Source organism: Falco naumanni, chromosome 8 (genome assembly GCF_017639655.2).
Source record: "Falco naumanni isolate bFalNau1 chromosome 8, bFalNau1.pat, whole genome shotgun sequence".
NCBI lineage: Eukaryota > Metazoa > Chordata > Aves > Falconiformes > Falconidae > Falco > Falco naumanni.
This window is the reverse complement of record NC_054061.1, coordinates 24,730,127-24,745,191: the sequence shown is the minus strand read 5'-3', so window position 1 is coordinate 24,745,191 and position 15,065 is coordinate 24,730,127. Positions and strand designations below refer to the sequence as shown.

At 39.9% G+C, this 15,065-nt stretch overlaps 1 protein-coding gene across 9 annotated transcripts in view; it reads left to right on the top strand.

Annotated features, from left to right (window-relative positions):
- The window catches only part of MBD5 (methyl-CpG binding domain protein 5), a 145,248-nt gene that overhangs the window by 111,656 nt on the left and 18,527 nt on the right, over window positions 1-15,065 (top strand). For 7 of the 9 annotated variants that reach the window (XM_040602749.1, XM_040602748.1, XM_040602744.1 and 4 more), the window contains one exon: window positions 13,554-14,582. In XM_040602749.1, the coding sequence (XP_040458683.1) occupies window positions 13,554-14,582 (1,029 nt within the window). The remainder of the gene's footprint in view (window positions 1-13,553; window positions 14,583-15,065) is intronic. The other 2 variants (XM_040602752.1, XM_040602751.1) reach the window with 1 other exon arrangement.

Sequence of the window (15,065 nt, the reverse complement as noted above, 5' to 3'; positions counted from 1 at the left end):
ATAAAAATAATTTTCTAATATTATGCTGGTCACAGCTTCTGATGACTTTTAAGGGTTTCTCTTTCCATTCCTGGGGAAAAAAGGCTTTTTTTTTTTTTTCCTTAGCTATATTGGTGGTTCGTGTTGCAAGCCAGCCGCTATTAATCCTTGCATGGCTGTTTTGCCTTGTCATGCTGACAAAGAGGGGAGTGTTTCCTGATGTACTCTGTCTCTTCTGAGACTTTGTACTCTCTTCTGAACAGAACAAAGGTCTGGGTTTGCCTTAGTAGCTTGTTTCCGTGTCCCTCTAAGCATACTAGAAAATGCCTTTAGCAAGGATTTTTTGGGTTTCCACCTCTGTGGAGCTCGGTGGGGAGCACTGGTAGGTATGGGTTCTTCTGAATTGTCGCTGTCCACCCAGCTGAAGAAAGCTGTGACGTTATTGCAGCAGTGGACCACGTTAACTCGCCCTCCAGAGAGCAGAAAAAACTGAATGTGATGTGAGATAAGAGCCTGCGCAGCAGCGGTTACCATCAAGAAGCTGAGCTGTAGCAATTCACCCCATGTGGAGCAAGGGTTGAAAAGGCTCGAGATTAACAGTTGTTTTACATTACATAAAAGTTATCAATGAAGTGTTGCTTAAAGACTATTAAAGTAGGCTTCAAAGACCAAGAATCCGAGTTCATCCCGGTGCGGGATCTTCTCACCTCTGCTCCGTCAGTTTGCCCCAGCCTTATGCCGTAGCTTCAGCAGGGTGGTGACTGGGAGCACTGGTGAAAGCTGCCTTCGGGCCGACGGCACAGCTTGGCAGCATTCCCCTGCTAGTTAATCAGAGCCTTTGCTTGTATTGCCAGTCCTTGTCCTCAGGCAAGCTGAATTTCTTCCTGAGAAGACAAATCTGACAGAACAAATCTGTGCATGTGTCAAAGCCCCATGAAGAAAAGTTTTGACATAAACAGCCAGTTCCGTTCTCCTCAGTGTAGGAGAAGCAGTACGTGTAGAACCCCACTCAGGACTTCTCTTCCACTGTGGTATTTCCACAGAATGGTACTTTTAATACCCTGGAGACAGCTGATAGAATTCTAGCCCTATAATTATAGGGCCTTAAAGTGACACTTTTTTCCGTATGTAAATGGTAAATGATAGTTCTGCGCAGGGAAAGACTAGAAAGATTTTAATATGTTCTGTTCCTCACTACCGAAGGGCTTCGTGCCTGTAGTTCTAATGCTTGCAAAATACACACAACCTGCAGTTAATTATTTTATTAAATATCCGTGATGGCTAGAAGCCTAGAAACCTGTTTTCTTCTTTGAGATGAAATTTCAGATTCTGATATCTTTGTGTTATTCCCAGGGGCAAGGCCCTAAAACAGCGCATAAACCTTCATCCCGCCTCCTGCCTGAGTCATCGCCGCCGCGCAGGCCTCGGGCGTAAGATTTAAATCTAATCCGTAGCCTGTGAAAATCCAGACTGGGGCTTTTTGTGTTGGCAGGAGGGTGGAAGCATTCTTTCCATGAAACAAGTGTGAAATGTTGAATATATTGCATGAATAATAACTTTTAAAAAGAAAAGTTAGTTACCAGTCGTCATTCAGTGACAGGTAAGAGGAATTATTGGGAATTGTTGTGTGCCAAGGCACAGAGAGTCACTCGTTCGGGGGGCTGGAGCCGAGCAGTGTCAGCCATGCCCTGAGAACCACGCTTGCCAGAGCAGTTTAGCTGAGTAAGATGTCTTCAGGAAACTCTTGTGTTCGTATTGGAGTTTGTGGCTTTTCTTTTTTTTTCCCCCTTTTTTTTTTTTTTTTTTTTGTGCTTTGTTTTGAAGTATTTTAATTGCTAAATCTGTTTTCTGCTTCTGTGCCAGCATTCAAAGTAGCTACTAATCAGAAAATAGTTCCTGAGAGAAAAAAATGTGGAGAATCACCACAATTAGATAGCTGGTTATTACCTAAGCTTTTAATTATATTTTAACCGCATGGACCAAGTTTTATTATTCTAGCTTTTGTTTTCTTCTTCCGCAGATAGTATCTTTAGTTTCCAGGTAACTTTCAGTATGAGTGTGATGGAATTAACAATTAATAAATGCTGAAATAAAAATCTCTGCTTATGCAGTAGAAAGCTGTTGCAGTTTTTCAGGTTTGAGCCCTTGAAAACCAGTTATGCTCAAATTAATTTTTATTAACAATTTCAGTCTCTCAGTTACATAGTATTTGGGTTATAAACAGTGTTTAATAACAGGTGCCTTATAGGAGAGCTAGCAACAGAGCTGTATAGATTATGTAGGGCTATCCCTTTGAAAAGAGTCCATTTTCTGCCAGGAGACTGGGTTCTAAACTCTTTTTTTCCAATGAGTGGTGTTAATATTTCTGGTCACCTTTGACACTGTATTCCTCATTAATCAAGCCCTCGGACTTCTGAAACAAGCTGAAGGTAGAATCCAGTTTGCAGTTTTAAGATTTATTCATTAAGCCACTTCGCCTCTCTTTGGATTTGTCTGTTCTTTTTGCAAATTTGTTCTTTTTGACTGCATCACTGTGTGATGTATTTTATTGCAGAGTTTGGTTTGTTTATTTTTTTCTTGCTCTTACCATGTGCCTTTAGTCCAGAAGTTCTCCTTGTAGAAAATCTCTGTGTGTGTTGAACATGGAACACACAAATCCTGCTAAGAATGCAACATGCATAAATGATGGGCTAGATGAAAATAAGTGAATAATGTTTGGGAGTAAAAGCTATATATGGCTGATAAGGGAAATCAAGGGAACTAATATAATAACCATAGCAAACAGAAATAAAGATGATAAGTTGTCTCAAATATCTGAACGTCAGAAATATGAGAAACTCTAGGTCTAGAAGTTCAGTAGTGACAAATAAAGAGCAGATTTAGCAAACAAAAGCAATATCCCTCCCATAGACTCAAAAGAGTAATTTTTACTGCTGAAATTTACAGAATAGAAAATACTAAAATATAATTAAGTAAGGAGGTGCGCGCAGGACCAATAACAGTCAGTGAGGAGCTTCTATCCCACTCAAACAGAATTTATTTTAATACAGCCAAGTACAGTGTGATATAATTGGGAATGGAACATTGCCTTGGAAAACAGTGACTGAAGAACGGGGTTTAGGAGGCTTTGATTTAATAGACTTAATGCAAACTGTCAGAGCAGTGATGTAAAAAAAAAAAAAACAACTGAGTGGATCCTTGCTTGGAAACATAAAAATTGGAATATGCAGTGGAACTGGGGATGCTCCTGTCTCTGGATATAGTTCAGAAAACCAGAATTAGGATGTGGCATTCCGGCAAGTAGTCACTCCTCGTGAAAGGTACAGAACTTTCAAAGGAGGACAGCAAAATTGATAAGGGGGGTTATTGATCAGACCTTGGGGTGTAAGTCCGAGGCAACATCTCCTCTGTTTTACAGAAGATCCTGAAGTCAGGCTCACCTCCCACACTGCGAGCTTGTCAGGAGACCACATGCCAGGGAGTCGGGCTGGATGCGAGGTATTCCAGCACTTGGGAATGCCCTGGAATCTGCTCTTTCAAAGAAGTAGCCAAGGAATAGTATCTGTTCCTACAAGTATTTATTCTTGGGCACTATCCGAAAAGGTGGAGGGCTGAATAATTTTTGGCTGGTGGGCAGACATTTGCTAACATCTTCCAGTGGCGGAAAGCTGGTACATTCAGCATCGAAGGAACGAGTGGTTTCGTTCTGACGAGAATACTAGGTGATCTACTCTAGCAGAGAGTGTGCTGAGTATACGAACAGAATGTCACAACCCAAGTGTCCATAGGGCCCTTCTGAATGATGATAGTGGTTGCCTCTGACCTTAGCATCCGTTCAGCTCAGTTCCCCTCTTGCTGCCCTCCCATACCGCCCTTCAGGTGGCACAGAGAACAGCCCTTCTTTCACGCTCACGGCCCAGAGTACTTCTGCATCGGTATAAAACATTATCATATAACCTCATTATCGGGATTTAATCCTGGTGTAACCTAAAGAAGTCAGGAAAGATTATTTTTTTTTCCTGCCAAACTGAGTGTTGGCTAGAGCTTGGCAAAGTGGAGTGGTCAGAGGTTGTCCTTTTGCAGAATCAGAAACTATCTTGTTGATAATCAGATCGCAGCTCAGAGAAAAATCATTTCTGAGTCAGACCTGCCTGGGTTTTTTCTCTTCTACAGCAGCATGGGTGGATGGGAGACAGGTCCCAGTTCTCTGCTGTTCATAATGTTTTGGTTCCTCTTGCTTTTTGCCTGTGTAGCTTTTTGCCTGTGTAACACAAAGCTCTGTCCCCTGAGGAGTGAACTGCTTTAGCCTAACAAAAGGATTTGTCCTTAATCTAGGTGGAAAATGCTGATGAAAAGTATTGTTTCAGATTTTAGTTTGTGAACCTGTGTTTCTCCGTAGTTTGGGGTACCTATTTTTCCTTACCTTCTGGGAGAACTGTGAATGTCAGTGCTTTAGATGGAAAGGAATGATGCTGCAGTCACGTCCGTATTTTGATGATGTGAGGAACCTAAAGCATAAAGTTTTACAGGAATAAAAGGTTAAATTACTATTGGATGTAGTGGTAGTTATCAATACACTGTAGGATCTTCTTTCTCTGAAAATGGTCTTTCCTGTGCATCAAAGATGGAGTATTTCATAATATATCACATTAAATATGTATAAAGTGGCATATTCTAGCATGTTTCTGGACTTGCTCCCCAAAATTACTTTTATATTTCATAGAATTATAGAATCAGTAGAACTTTATTACTTAAATGCAGAAGAGTATCTGGCTGGCGTCCTTTATGGGGCTTGTTACGTCTTAGAAAAATTTTTTATTAAACTGCTACAACCCCTAGACAGGATGCCAACCAGCTACTCTTCTAATTATAAAGACAATTAAAATGTTCTATTGATTTTAGGTTTTAGCATTTATATAAACATACAGAGGGACTTTTCTCTGGTGGTGGGGGTGGGGGAATCACTGTTATTTAAATCTGGAACTACTTTTCAGCGTTCTACTTTATTTTCCCTTGTAACTCTTTTTGGGAGGAAAAAGTGATTATTTTTCTATTCAGGTGAGAACTAAAGAATGGGGAGAATGTTCTCCATGAAGAATAAGGTTTCCAGGCATGGGACGTGTATTGTAGGTCGAGTCTGCTCCCTTCCCTGCCATTGAAATGAAGATTCTCATTTATTTTCTCTTTTAAACTTTTATTAGAAGATTTATGAACAAAACCACTCTCATTCTCTGAACATAAAGGAATTACTTAGTAGGTATCAGCAATCTTGTTAGGTAAAACTTAATGGTTCACACGATAGGTTTTTGTGCAGCCGGTGTAAACATACCTGCTACCATGAGGGTTACAATAGAGGAAAAATTTGGAAGTGGAATAGACTTTTCTTTTCAAATTACCTCTATTTACGAATGTTTATTGTTAGCAAGTGCTAGCAAATTAGAAAAACTTGGGAATCAGCTCAATCTCTACTTAATTAACTCAGTTGTTTGGTACAGGGAGCTGAAATGAGTGAGCTTCTAATTTTAGTAGAAGTGGAAAAAGGAAATATAGGAATGATTTATTTATAGCTGCATCAGGCACATTACGCTGGTTGAGTTTTGGTGAGTGACGACCAGAAGAGGTAACACGCGAGGGTTGTGGTGGGGTCACGCACTGCCGCTTCTGCGTCCTGGGGCACCTGCTCTGAGCGTGAGGCTCTTTAATGAAAGGGGTGCAGTTACATAGACCTCAACATTGCTACTACATCATTCATCCTTGTCTTTGAACTTGATCCCATCGATGTATACTAGCTATATTCTGAGTTCATCTACTGTTTGGGCCCCTTCAGGCACTGCCAGGCCTAGTTTGTGAATCACAATGGCATTACCTCTGAGGTAAATAGCAAGATTGAAAGTTCAGCTCTGTTTAGCTCCGCTTACCGAGCACATCGCCTGCTTCGACACACAGCTTGGGGTTTTCTTGGGTTGCTTTGTTTCATATCATTTGAATTTGCCTGTAACTCACAGTCTTTTACTTAACTGGACTTACCTGGTTAGTGTTTTAACTGCCATACGTTGTTCTAGGAGTTTGTATTAATAACAGAGGATTTGTAAAAGAATAAGAATGATAAAATAATGCAGAAATATAAGTCTTACTTTACTAAAGATATTATTGTGAAGAGGAAATTAATTTATTAGATCAGATTTCCCATACATATTTAGCTCTCACCATGTTCTGAAAATATTCTGAAGCAGAACCAGTGGGCAACACCAAGACTTGCTACAAGGTGGAATGGGAACTATTGGAAAGAAATAATGCTTTGTATCCCATTTTTAGTTTCCCAAATTTGCAGTAAAATGTTTTACCTCATCTACAGCGCATCTCCCACAACTGTGACTGGGGGAGCGATACAGGATGAGATCAGGCTAAGTGCCAACGCTGAGAGAATGCTGAAAGACTATCCCTTCATTCGCATGCTGTTGTCTTGACAGTTTTTTACTAGAAGACTGCTTCTGCTTTCTGTGAACAGCTCAGCACATCGGAATAGTTTTCCCAAAGTCATTTTAAAAGCAGCAGTGATGCTAAAACACAGAAGTCGGAAGAGACAGGGGCAAGGAGAAGAGCCAAGGCTGAAATTCGGTCAGGTAGCTTTAAAAAAAGCGTAATTTTAAGGCTTTCTGTTGTCCTAGAAACTGCTTTGGGCTTTTTGCCCTTCCCCCAAAATTTTGACAGACTCCTTCTTGGCTAAGTCACTTTTCAGGAGATGCAGAGACTGCATGCTGGAGTCCTCAGTGATTTTCATCCTTAAAATAATCTGTAAAACCAAGAATTTGAAAAACACTGTTAAGAACAGGGCCAACATTACAGCTGTTTTGTTGTAAGTAAAAAAAAAAAAAACCAAAAAACAAAAAACCAAACCACTATCATGCAGCATTATGCCACTGGTAGTCATAGTAATACACTCAGCTGCTACAGTGATAAGCATGATATTATGGATAGGCAGTTAAATCTGTTTCACAGAAGAGCACCTTCTGTGCGGATGGGGTATTGTATATGAGAGGAGTTCACATTTTTAACTGGTTCTGCTGGGCCGAGAAGGATGTTTTATTTATTGGTCCATTGTTCGTGGTTTTGCTGGTGTCTCAAGGGAGCACGCGATCTCGATAAGGAGACCAACTGACAGTAGTTTGCGGTTAACAGCTGAATTATGGTTTCTTCGGAAGTGAAAGCACTGTAATAAATGTGATACCAGATAAATATCTTAAATGTTTTCCATTCCAAAAAGAAAATGGAGAATATAATTATAAAAATGTACAGCTCTTGGTGCTAAGTTTATAGGTAATTGATGGAATATGTAGTTAAAGCAAGAACATGGTGTCTCAGATTTTTAAGGAATATGAGGTCATATCATTTCCATCAGCGATTATACTTCTGGGAATGTTAAGCCTCTTAAAGTCGTTAATTTGATAATATTGCCACTGATGTAAACTGTGTGGTCATATGTCCGAGTCATTAGTATCGCAGTAGCTTCTGGAGGCCTCGCACGTGGATTGGGGACCCTGTGGAGTAGAAATTGCACAAACCATTTGAGATATAGTGGTAATTACAATGCCTAATTGATCTTCAGTACTTTCACACCTCCATGATCTCAGGGTAAGGCGTGCAGTGAAACTTTCCTCTCTCCACTCTCACTGGATCTTTTTGAAAGGATTGTGCAGTTTTCTTCTGCAAGAGCTACTGCATTTTACCGGGGGAGAAGATGGAAGTGGTGGAGAGTTTAGCAAGAAGCTCAATACATGGCCAAGGAGTTAAATGTGAGTTTCTGGCAAGGGTTTCAGAAACACCGAATTTTCTAAATAAAAAAAAAAAAAAAACAGTAAAGAAAATACAAATATAAAATAAAGCTAGCTGCACTTCTATTGAAGATGCAGAAAAATAAGAATTGAGAAAGTGGTATCTATAACATTGATTTGTTCTCAATTCTTAACATTTTATAGGTGTTAATGAGTAAGTCCTGCACTTTTAGCTTCCTAAGTACTTAATACAACTGTTTTATTTGTTATTTTTATGCTGCAAATCCCAGCAATGTGCTGTTGGCACCACTGAAATGTTAGAATACATAATGGATAGTTTCTTATAGGGAAATTATTCTTATGCATTGTATAATAGCATTTGTATCATCATTTTTTAATTGGTATTCTTTTAAGTGCAGTTTTTTAGGAAAAGATGTATGTAGTTAATGTTCTTTGATTTGGTAGAAATACTTTTAGCATCTATGAAGGCTACAATAGTTTGCTTTCACTTGGAATTGTCTTGCTTATAAGGAGGCTGAACATTATTCACAGTATAAGAAGTTGTTACATTTCCTACATATTTTTATGCAGACACAATGCTGCTGCTGCTGCAGAAATGATACATGGCTTCTAACTCTTTCTTTTTGTTTAGTTGGAAATCAATAGCCCACAGCCAACTTCTTTTCCTGAGGACAGCCATTGAAGCTTGCTGTACAAGTCTTCATATTGTTCAAATCTTAATATTGTTTAAAAACCAGGACTCAAAACAAGATAGTCCTCCAACTATATCCTACCGCCCCAGTAACTTTTGTGTACATACGTGTTCCTGTCTTTTCATGATAGGACAATGCTCAGATATTAATGATAAATACCTTCCACTCTAATTTATTTATTTTAAGTGAGCAGGGAGAGTGAATCTTCTCAAACACAGACTGATTTCATAATACCCTTTATTTTATTGTATCTGGTGAAGAATACCTGTCAAGCAATGCTTCAAAAAAAAGGAATACAGATAAAATCCACACAGAAAAACAAACCTGCTTTCAAAAGAAAACAAAATAAAAATGCTCATAAATAAAATACTATAGCCCACAAAGTACTAATTTTAAAAATGCATATCCTGTTCAATTTCGATTTATTTACTCCCAAAACATTCATTTGACACTCTAATAGAACAATAGATCTACTTTTTCAGCATTCTGGATATTTCTTCTCACTGCATTAAAAAGACGGCTCCTTTTTCTCAGCAACTGGCAAAATACCTTTTGGCAAACGTCTGTCTCTGCGAGAGCTGGAAGCTAGCATTTGTCTTGGGCTTTTATGGCTTTTAGTCTCACTCCTGGGTTTTTTCGTTCTACTCTTACTCTTAAGAGCTGATTATTAAGGACTATTGTTTACTGAGCTAACACGTACGATGCCTTGGGTTTCCAGGTTTCAAAATACCGTGTTTTTATGAAACCTGGAAGCAAACTTGTGATTTCCTTTTAGCTTTCAGCTCCCATTCGCATTTCTCATTGAAAGTCTCCTGTCACCTTGGAGCCTGGACACTGTAATAACAAACCATTTCATATTGGAGGTCTGGGTGAACTAGCGCACTCTCGAAACTCTTTGGTGCTGCGGTGCATCTTCTTTTTTTCTGGCTGTCAGCCTTCTGCAGGCCTGAAGGAAATGCAAGCGGTCAGAATCACGGTCCTGTTCTCCTTACAGCACTGCTGGCCAAGACAGCTTGTTTGCGTAGGGATCTTTTTTCAGCTGTCATCCACCATCTGGTTTCCACTGTCATCCTGGCCTCTTTGAAAATTCCGGTAAATACAATGTATATGTCAAGCTATCACTCTGAGTAAAAGACAGACCTCAGAGGACATTGAGTCAGCTCCAAATCGCCACTGCTACATGTTGGTGCCACTGCCTGATTTGGAAGGACAGGCTTCTTATTAAGACTTTCCTTCTCTTGGACTCGCAGTGTAGCTTAAACCGTTGCTTTGGTGAGGCATGTTACATTTTTCCATGCTGTTTGCAGAGAATCCCACATCTTCATGCTGCTGGTGCCGCGCATCGCTTTCTTCTCATTGTGCGTGATCTCCTTGTGAGTCAAAAAGACAGGACTGCTCACGTTCATGCTGGATCTTGCATTTTGAAACTGGGGAAGGGCAGCTCAGACGGCTCCCCGAGGGCTCTTGTGGTCCTTCCAGAGGAAGATGGCCTTCTGCGCCTTGTCAGTGGAGCACTATCAATCACAATCACAGAAATCGTATGTGTTTTATAAAGGGGAAAAAATAAGTCAAGATTTTGTCTTTGGATTGGGGCCAAATATTCAGGAGATGTCTAGCAGCACTATATTTTAATGAGAATGGGTGTGCATGCATTTCTTCATCTGGAATATTGACTTGTTGGAGATGGTATTTTGGAAGAGATCCAGAAAATCATATTCTGGCAATTCAGGCTGCTGCTAGAGATAGATTTGTCCCAGAATGCAGTTGTAAATATTGTATTAGCTTCTACCCAGCTACTGCTACTTCCCTTCAGAAAGTCCTATGGTGTCATTCCATGAGCTAGGTTTGACAAAAGCTAGGGGGTATTTGTCTTCTTTTCCTGCTGAAGTCTGGCTGCTCATCACCTCTTCAACCCCCAAGCTTCTCAAGTCTGCATTGAAATAAGGACACATTTTCTTCCTCCTACTGAGAATCCATCAAGGTGTTTCCCCCGCACCCCTAGTAGCAATTAATTGATTGCCTAATTAACCCAGTGAAAGGCCAAGTGTTGAATGCCCTCTGGACACCTCAGGTTAGAGCTCCAGAAGTGGTGTTTGATTGGGGTTAGAAAACAGAGCAGAGTTTGACAAAACCCTAGCAACAGTTTCACAAGTTTGAGATTTGCTTCACACCAAATACTCTTCCATGTGGTCATTTACCCAAGCGGAATGGAAAATAAGATCATCAATAAATGAGAAACAGAGATTAGGTCCACTGGAAAATACCAAAATTAGATTTTTATATTCATGAGAGCTCTATATATACAGTAGTTTTCTCATGCCTGAATTAAAAATGTATTCCTGTGCAGCTTAACACATTGAATGTGATTTCTACTAGTGAGGGAAGCTTTTCTTAGCCACTGAGGAAAAAGCTTGTATATCCATCTTTCCTCTGTTGCAGGAGTAAAGGGTTTCCAGAACAATACTTCCTGAAATAAACTATGCCTTAGAAAGTCCAGTGTATCAAACCATTGCTGCTGAGCTGACGGTAGCCTGGTTTTATCTGTATGACAGTGAGATGTTACGTGGAAAGCCATTTACAAATGGGAGGAATAGCCATCTGAAGGTAATGAGGTGTTACCTGATTCATCTTAAACTAGATTACAACTAGGAAGACTAACCTTAAGTGTGTCTCCAAAAGTGCAGTGACAGAGTTTTGGTTTAGTGAGCAATTTTCTTGCCAATTTCTTCCTCGTTGAAGAGGCCCTAAGTATTTTTAAGTATGGTAGGCATCCATCTCGTGTCATGTGAGTGGTACAGCTGATTCTGCTTAAACCCTACAGGAATGACTTTGTAATGGTCATTCTTAAATCTGTAGTTTGGTCTTTGGGGTTTTCCTGATTTTTAAATCCTTGGAATGTCAATTCTGAATACTGATTTTATTTTTAAAAAAAAAGGAAATTTCCTTTTTTTGTGTGCAAAAAGGTTTTCAACCCACTGCCTTGCCCTCTTCTAAGAACAGTGCCCAACCATTACGGTCACCATGGGTGCTGTAACACACTGATCCATTACAAGCCTGGCATGATCATGTACACCTTGATGTGTAAACATGTGCTTGAGAGAATCTTTCTTTTTTCTCTTATGCTCCATGTTGGAGATATTGCCAGGGGCTTCTCGTCTCCAGAATTAGGCGACCAGCAGGATGCCTATGTTGGCAGAAAACAAACTCCCTTGTGTTGCTGTGGGTTTCATTCATCTGCACCAATAGGTTTGCCGTTGCTGTCCTCATCTCAGTCTTGAGTAATTTCTGGGCAAGCCATCTGATTAGCAGCTTTCCATTGATGTTAATCAGGAAGGTGTCTATAATTGGGAAGGCTCTATTTCTGAGCGAGGAAGTTGGGCAGGGTGCGGGTACCACTTTCTCTATAAATGAGGCACTTGCCAGGCCTGGGGGTGTCAAGACAGAGCGTTTGCTGTTCCTGCCTAATCTGAAATGTTAAACACAAAACCATCACTGGAAATCCAGTGTAACATATATTTTCAGTGCATGGTTGGGTTTTTCTTCCTCAAGTGCTTATCTGGTTTTTTGTTCCAAACTGCAGCCTAGAGAAATGCACTTGTCATGAAACCACTTCTATTGCTTTGTTAACCTATTTCTCATCACACCAGAATAGGATATCCTCTGCTTTACGATTACAATTTGTTCTTACTTTTTTTTTTTGTTAATAATTAAATTAAATAATTAATTAAAAAGTTTTAATTTCTGTACTGAAATGCAATAATGATACCTGGGAGAGAGGGTGTGATCTGTCATGCGTTCAATGCAGTGCCTCATGTGCTGTGTTAATTTTGTACCTTTTTGAGTTGTCATAACATTACAGTACTTGAAAAATGGTCTTTTAAGTTACAAATGATGTAAAGATTTGATTCAGTTCTTACCAGTTAGGAGTGTAGTTGCATATCCCTTTTCAAACAGTATTTGTTTAGAAAAATGATAATTGATGCTTATGGATACTCAATACCTTCTGATGCCTTATCATGTGAACCATATTTGCAGGGCAGTTGAGAATGGAAAATTATTTTATTGTGTCAAAACCATAGTTAAATACATTTATAATTATACCATTCTCTATATATAAAGTATATGATTTTAATACTCGAGTGTTCTCCAGTGGATTGCAGTGAATAAAGTAGAAGGGCGTAGTTCAAGGCAAATTCTCTTGCTTTAATTCTCTTAGTTTCCTCTCCTAGATTTTGTGTATGTGACCACTGTCAGTTCAAGACTCTGCCTGAAGTAAAAGACAATGAATAATTTATTTGATACTTCAGCTTTGGTAAAGGGTTATAAAGATACCCAAATAAACTTCATTATTCTCTCACTCTTTCTGCATAACCCCCTCATCGCAAATTTACCCAGTTGGTCTTTCTTTTCACGCCAAGTGATAGATATGACTAGACCACACCAATGTACATTTTTTTCGTTATAAATCGTTGGGGGTGTTTGAATGCTAACCTACCTTGACCATAATGTATTTTGCTCATTGGATTTTATCATAGGTATCATCATGACATGTAATAGTCATCACTGTATATTTTTTTCTTCAGGAGTTCAAAATAATGCTTGAAATAATAACTCTCCAAAACCCCATTAATGGAATAGAGGTGAAAATAGAAGAGCATAAGGTTCACGTCCACGTGTAGGTCATGTGCTAACACTCTTTCTCTCAGCATCATTCATGTCTCCCATTGATCCTTCTTCCTAGTAGTTAATTTCTTACTGGTCCACGACTATGTTAAATTGTGGTTGTTTTTCGGTTTATGCTAATCAAAATATGTGATGGATGAAATCCTATTATATCCCCACTTAAAGAAATTTAAGGGAAATACAAGGGTATGGTTAAATAATTTTCAATGAGATGTGGCTCAGCACGTAGTGTCTGAAGCTGCCGATGGCAGGTTCATTCATATTTAAAAAGTTCTCAAGCCTGGATGCTCCAGACATTTGGGTATCAATCATTACTGGTTTGTATTAACATGGTTACTTTATAACTTTGATGATAGCCTCCCAGCCGGCAGTATACTACTAATAGTTTTGTTCTTTGGCGTTGCAGGGGGTTCAGGACCATCATCATCAATAGCCATAGCTGGCACCAGCCAACCTGCCATCACAAAGACAACATCTGTGCTCCAAGACGGTGTTATAGTCACTACTGCAGCTGGAAACCCACTTCAGAGCCAGCTGCCCATAGGGAGTGATTTCCCTTTCGCTGGCCACGAACACTCGCTTCATTTTCCGCAGAACAGCTCTTCAAACAACAATCTTCCACATTCTTTGAATCAAAACCTCCTCAATTCTCTACCTATCTCTTTGCCAGTGAATCAGCAACATCTCCTAAACCAGAATCTATTAAATATACTGCAGCCTTCAGCAGGAGAAGGCAAGTCTGAGGTCAACCTCAACCCTTTAGGTTTTCTCAACCCGAATGTAAATGCTGCTTTAGCTTTTCTCTCCAGTGACGTGGATGGGCAGGTATTACAACCTGTTCATTTTCAGCTTCTAGCAACCCTCCTTCAGAACCAAGCCCAAGCAGCTGCCATGCTTCCCCTACCATCTTTCAATCTGACCATCTCAGATCTGTTGCAACAGCAAAATAACCCTTTACCCTCAGTAACACAGCTGACAGCCCCACCTGAGCATTTGCCGAGCAATCAGTCAGAAAGCAACAGGGTGGAGACCCTTTTAACCAACCCCCTGGGCAACCCTATACCAAGCTTTTCAGGCACTGACACTACTTCTAACCCCCTGCTCCTCCCAGCTGTCTCTGGGGCCTCAGCATTAATGGCCTTGAACCCCCAGCTGGTGGGAGGTGTCCTGAACTCTGCATCGGGCAACACTGCTAATCATCCAGAGGTTTCCATAGCCACCTCCTCCCAAGCAACCACTACCACAACCACTACATCATCAGCAGTGGCAGCACTGTCTGTCTCAACCCTGGGTGGTGGGACAGCAGTGGTGTCAATGGCAGAAACATTGCTGAACATATCTAATAATGCTGGGAATACATCTGGTCCAGCTAAACTCAACAGTAACTCTGTGGTGCCACAGCTACTTAACCCTCTACTGGGGACAGGTCTGCTTGGTAAGTTCAATTTCTTCACAGATATAAAAGGAAAAAAAAAAAAAAGGAAAGAGGGTTGGGGAGGGGGAATTTCGGATTCTAGTTTCTATTTTGAAAGACCACTGTATCTTACTTTTTTTTTTTTTTTTTTTTTTGGTAAGGCTTTTGTATATTACAGCTTGTTTATTGAGAAAAACACAACTGTTATTGTAAGAAATTTAAAATACTTCTAATTGAATTCAGGAACATTTAATACTGGTTTTGGAAATTATTTTACATTCCATTCTTAATTCTGATGCCACTAGACCTACTATATACACCTGAAAATTCTGTAACCAATTGGACTTGGTTTACTTTTCAAGTAGTAAAAGCACAGGTGCGTCTCTGGGATGCGGTGTTTCATTTCAAGTGCATGTGGCATCACAGGGTTAGTATGAGTAGCTGTGCGGTAGATGAAAAATGGCCAAGTGCATTTTTTCAAATGATTCAAAAGTGCCAAAACCG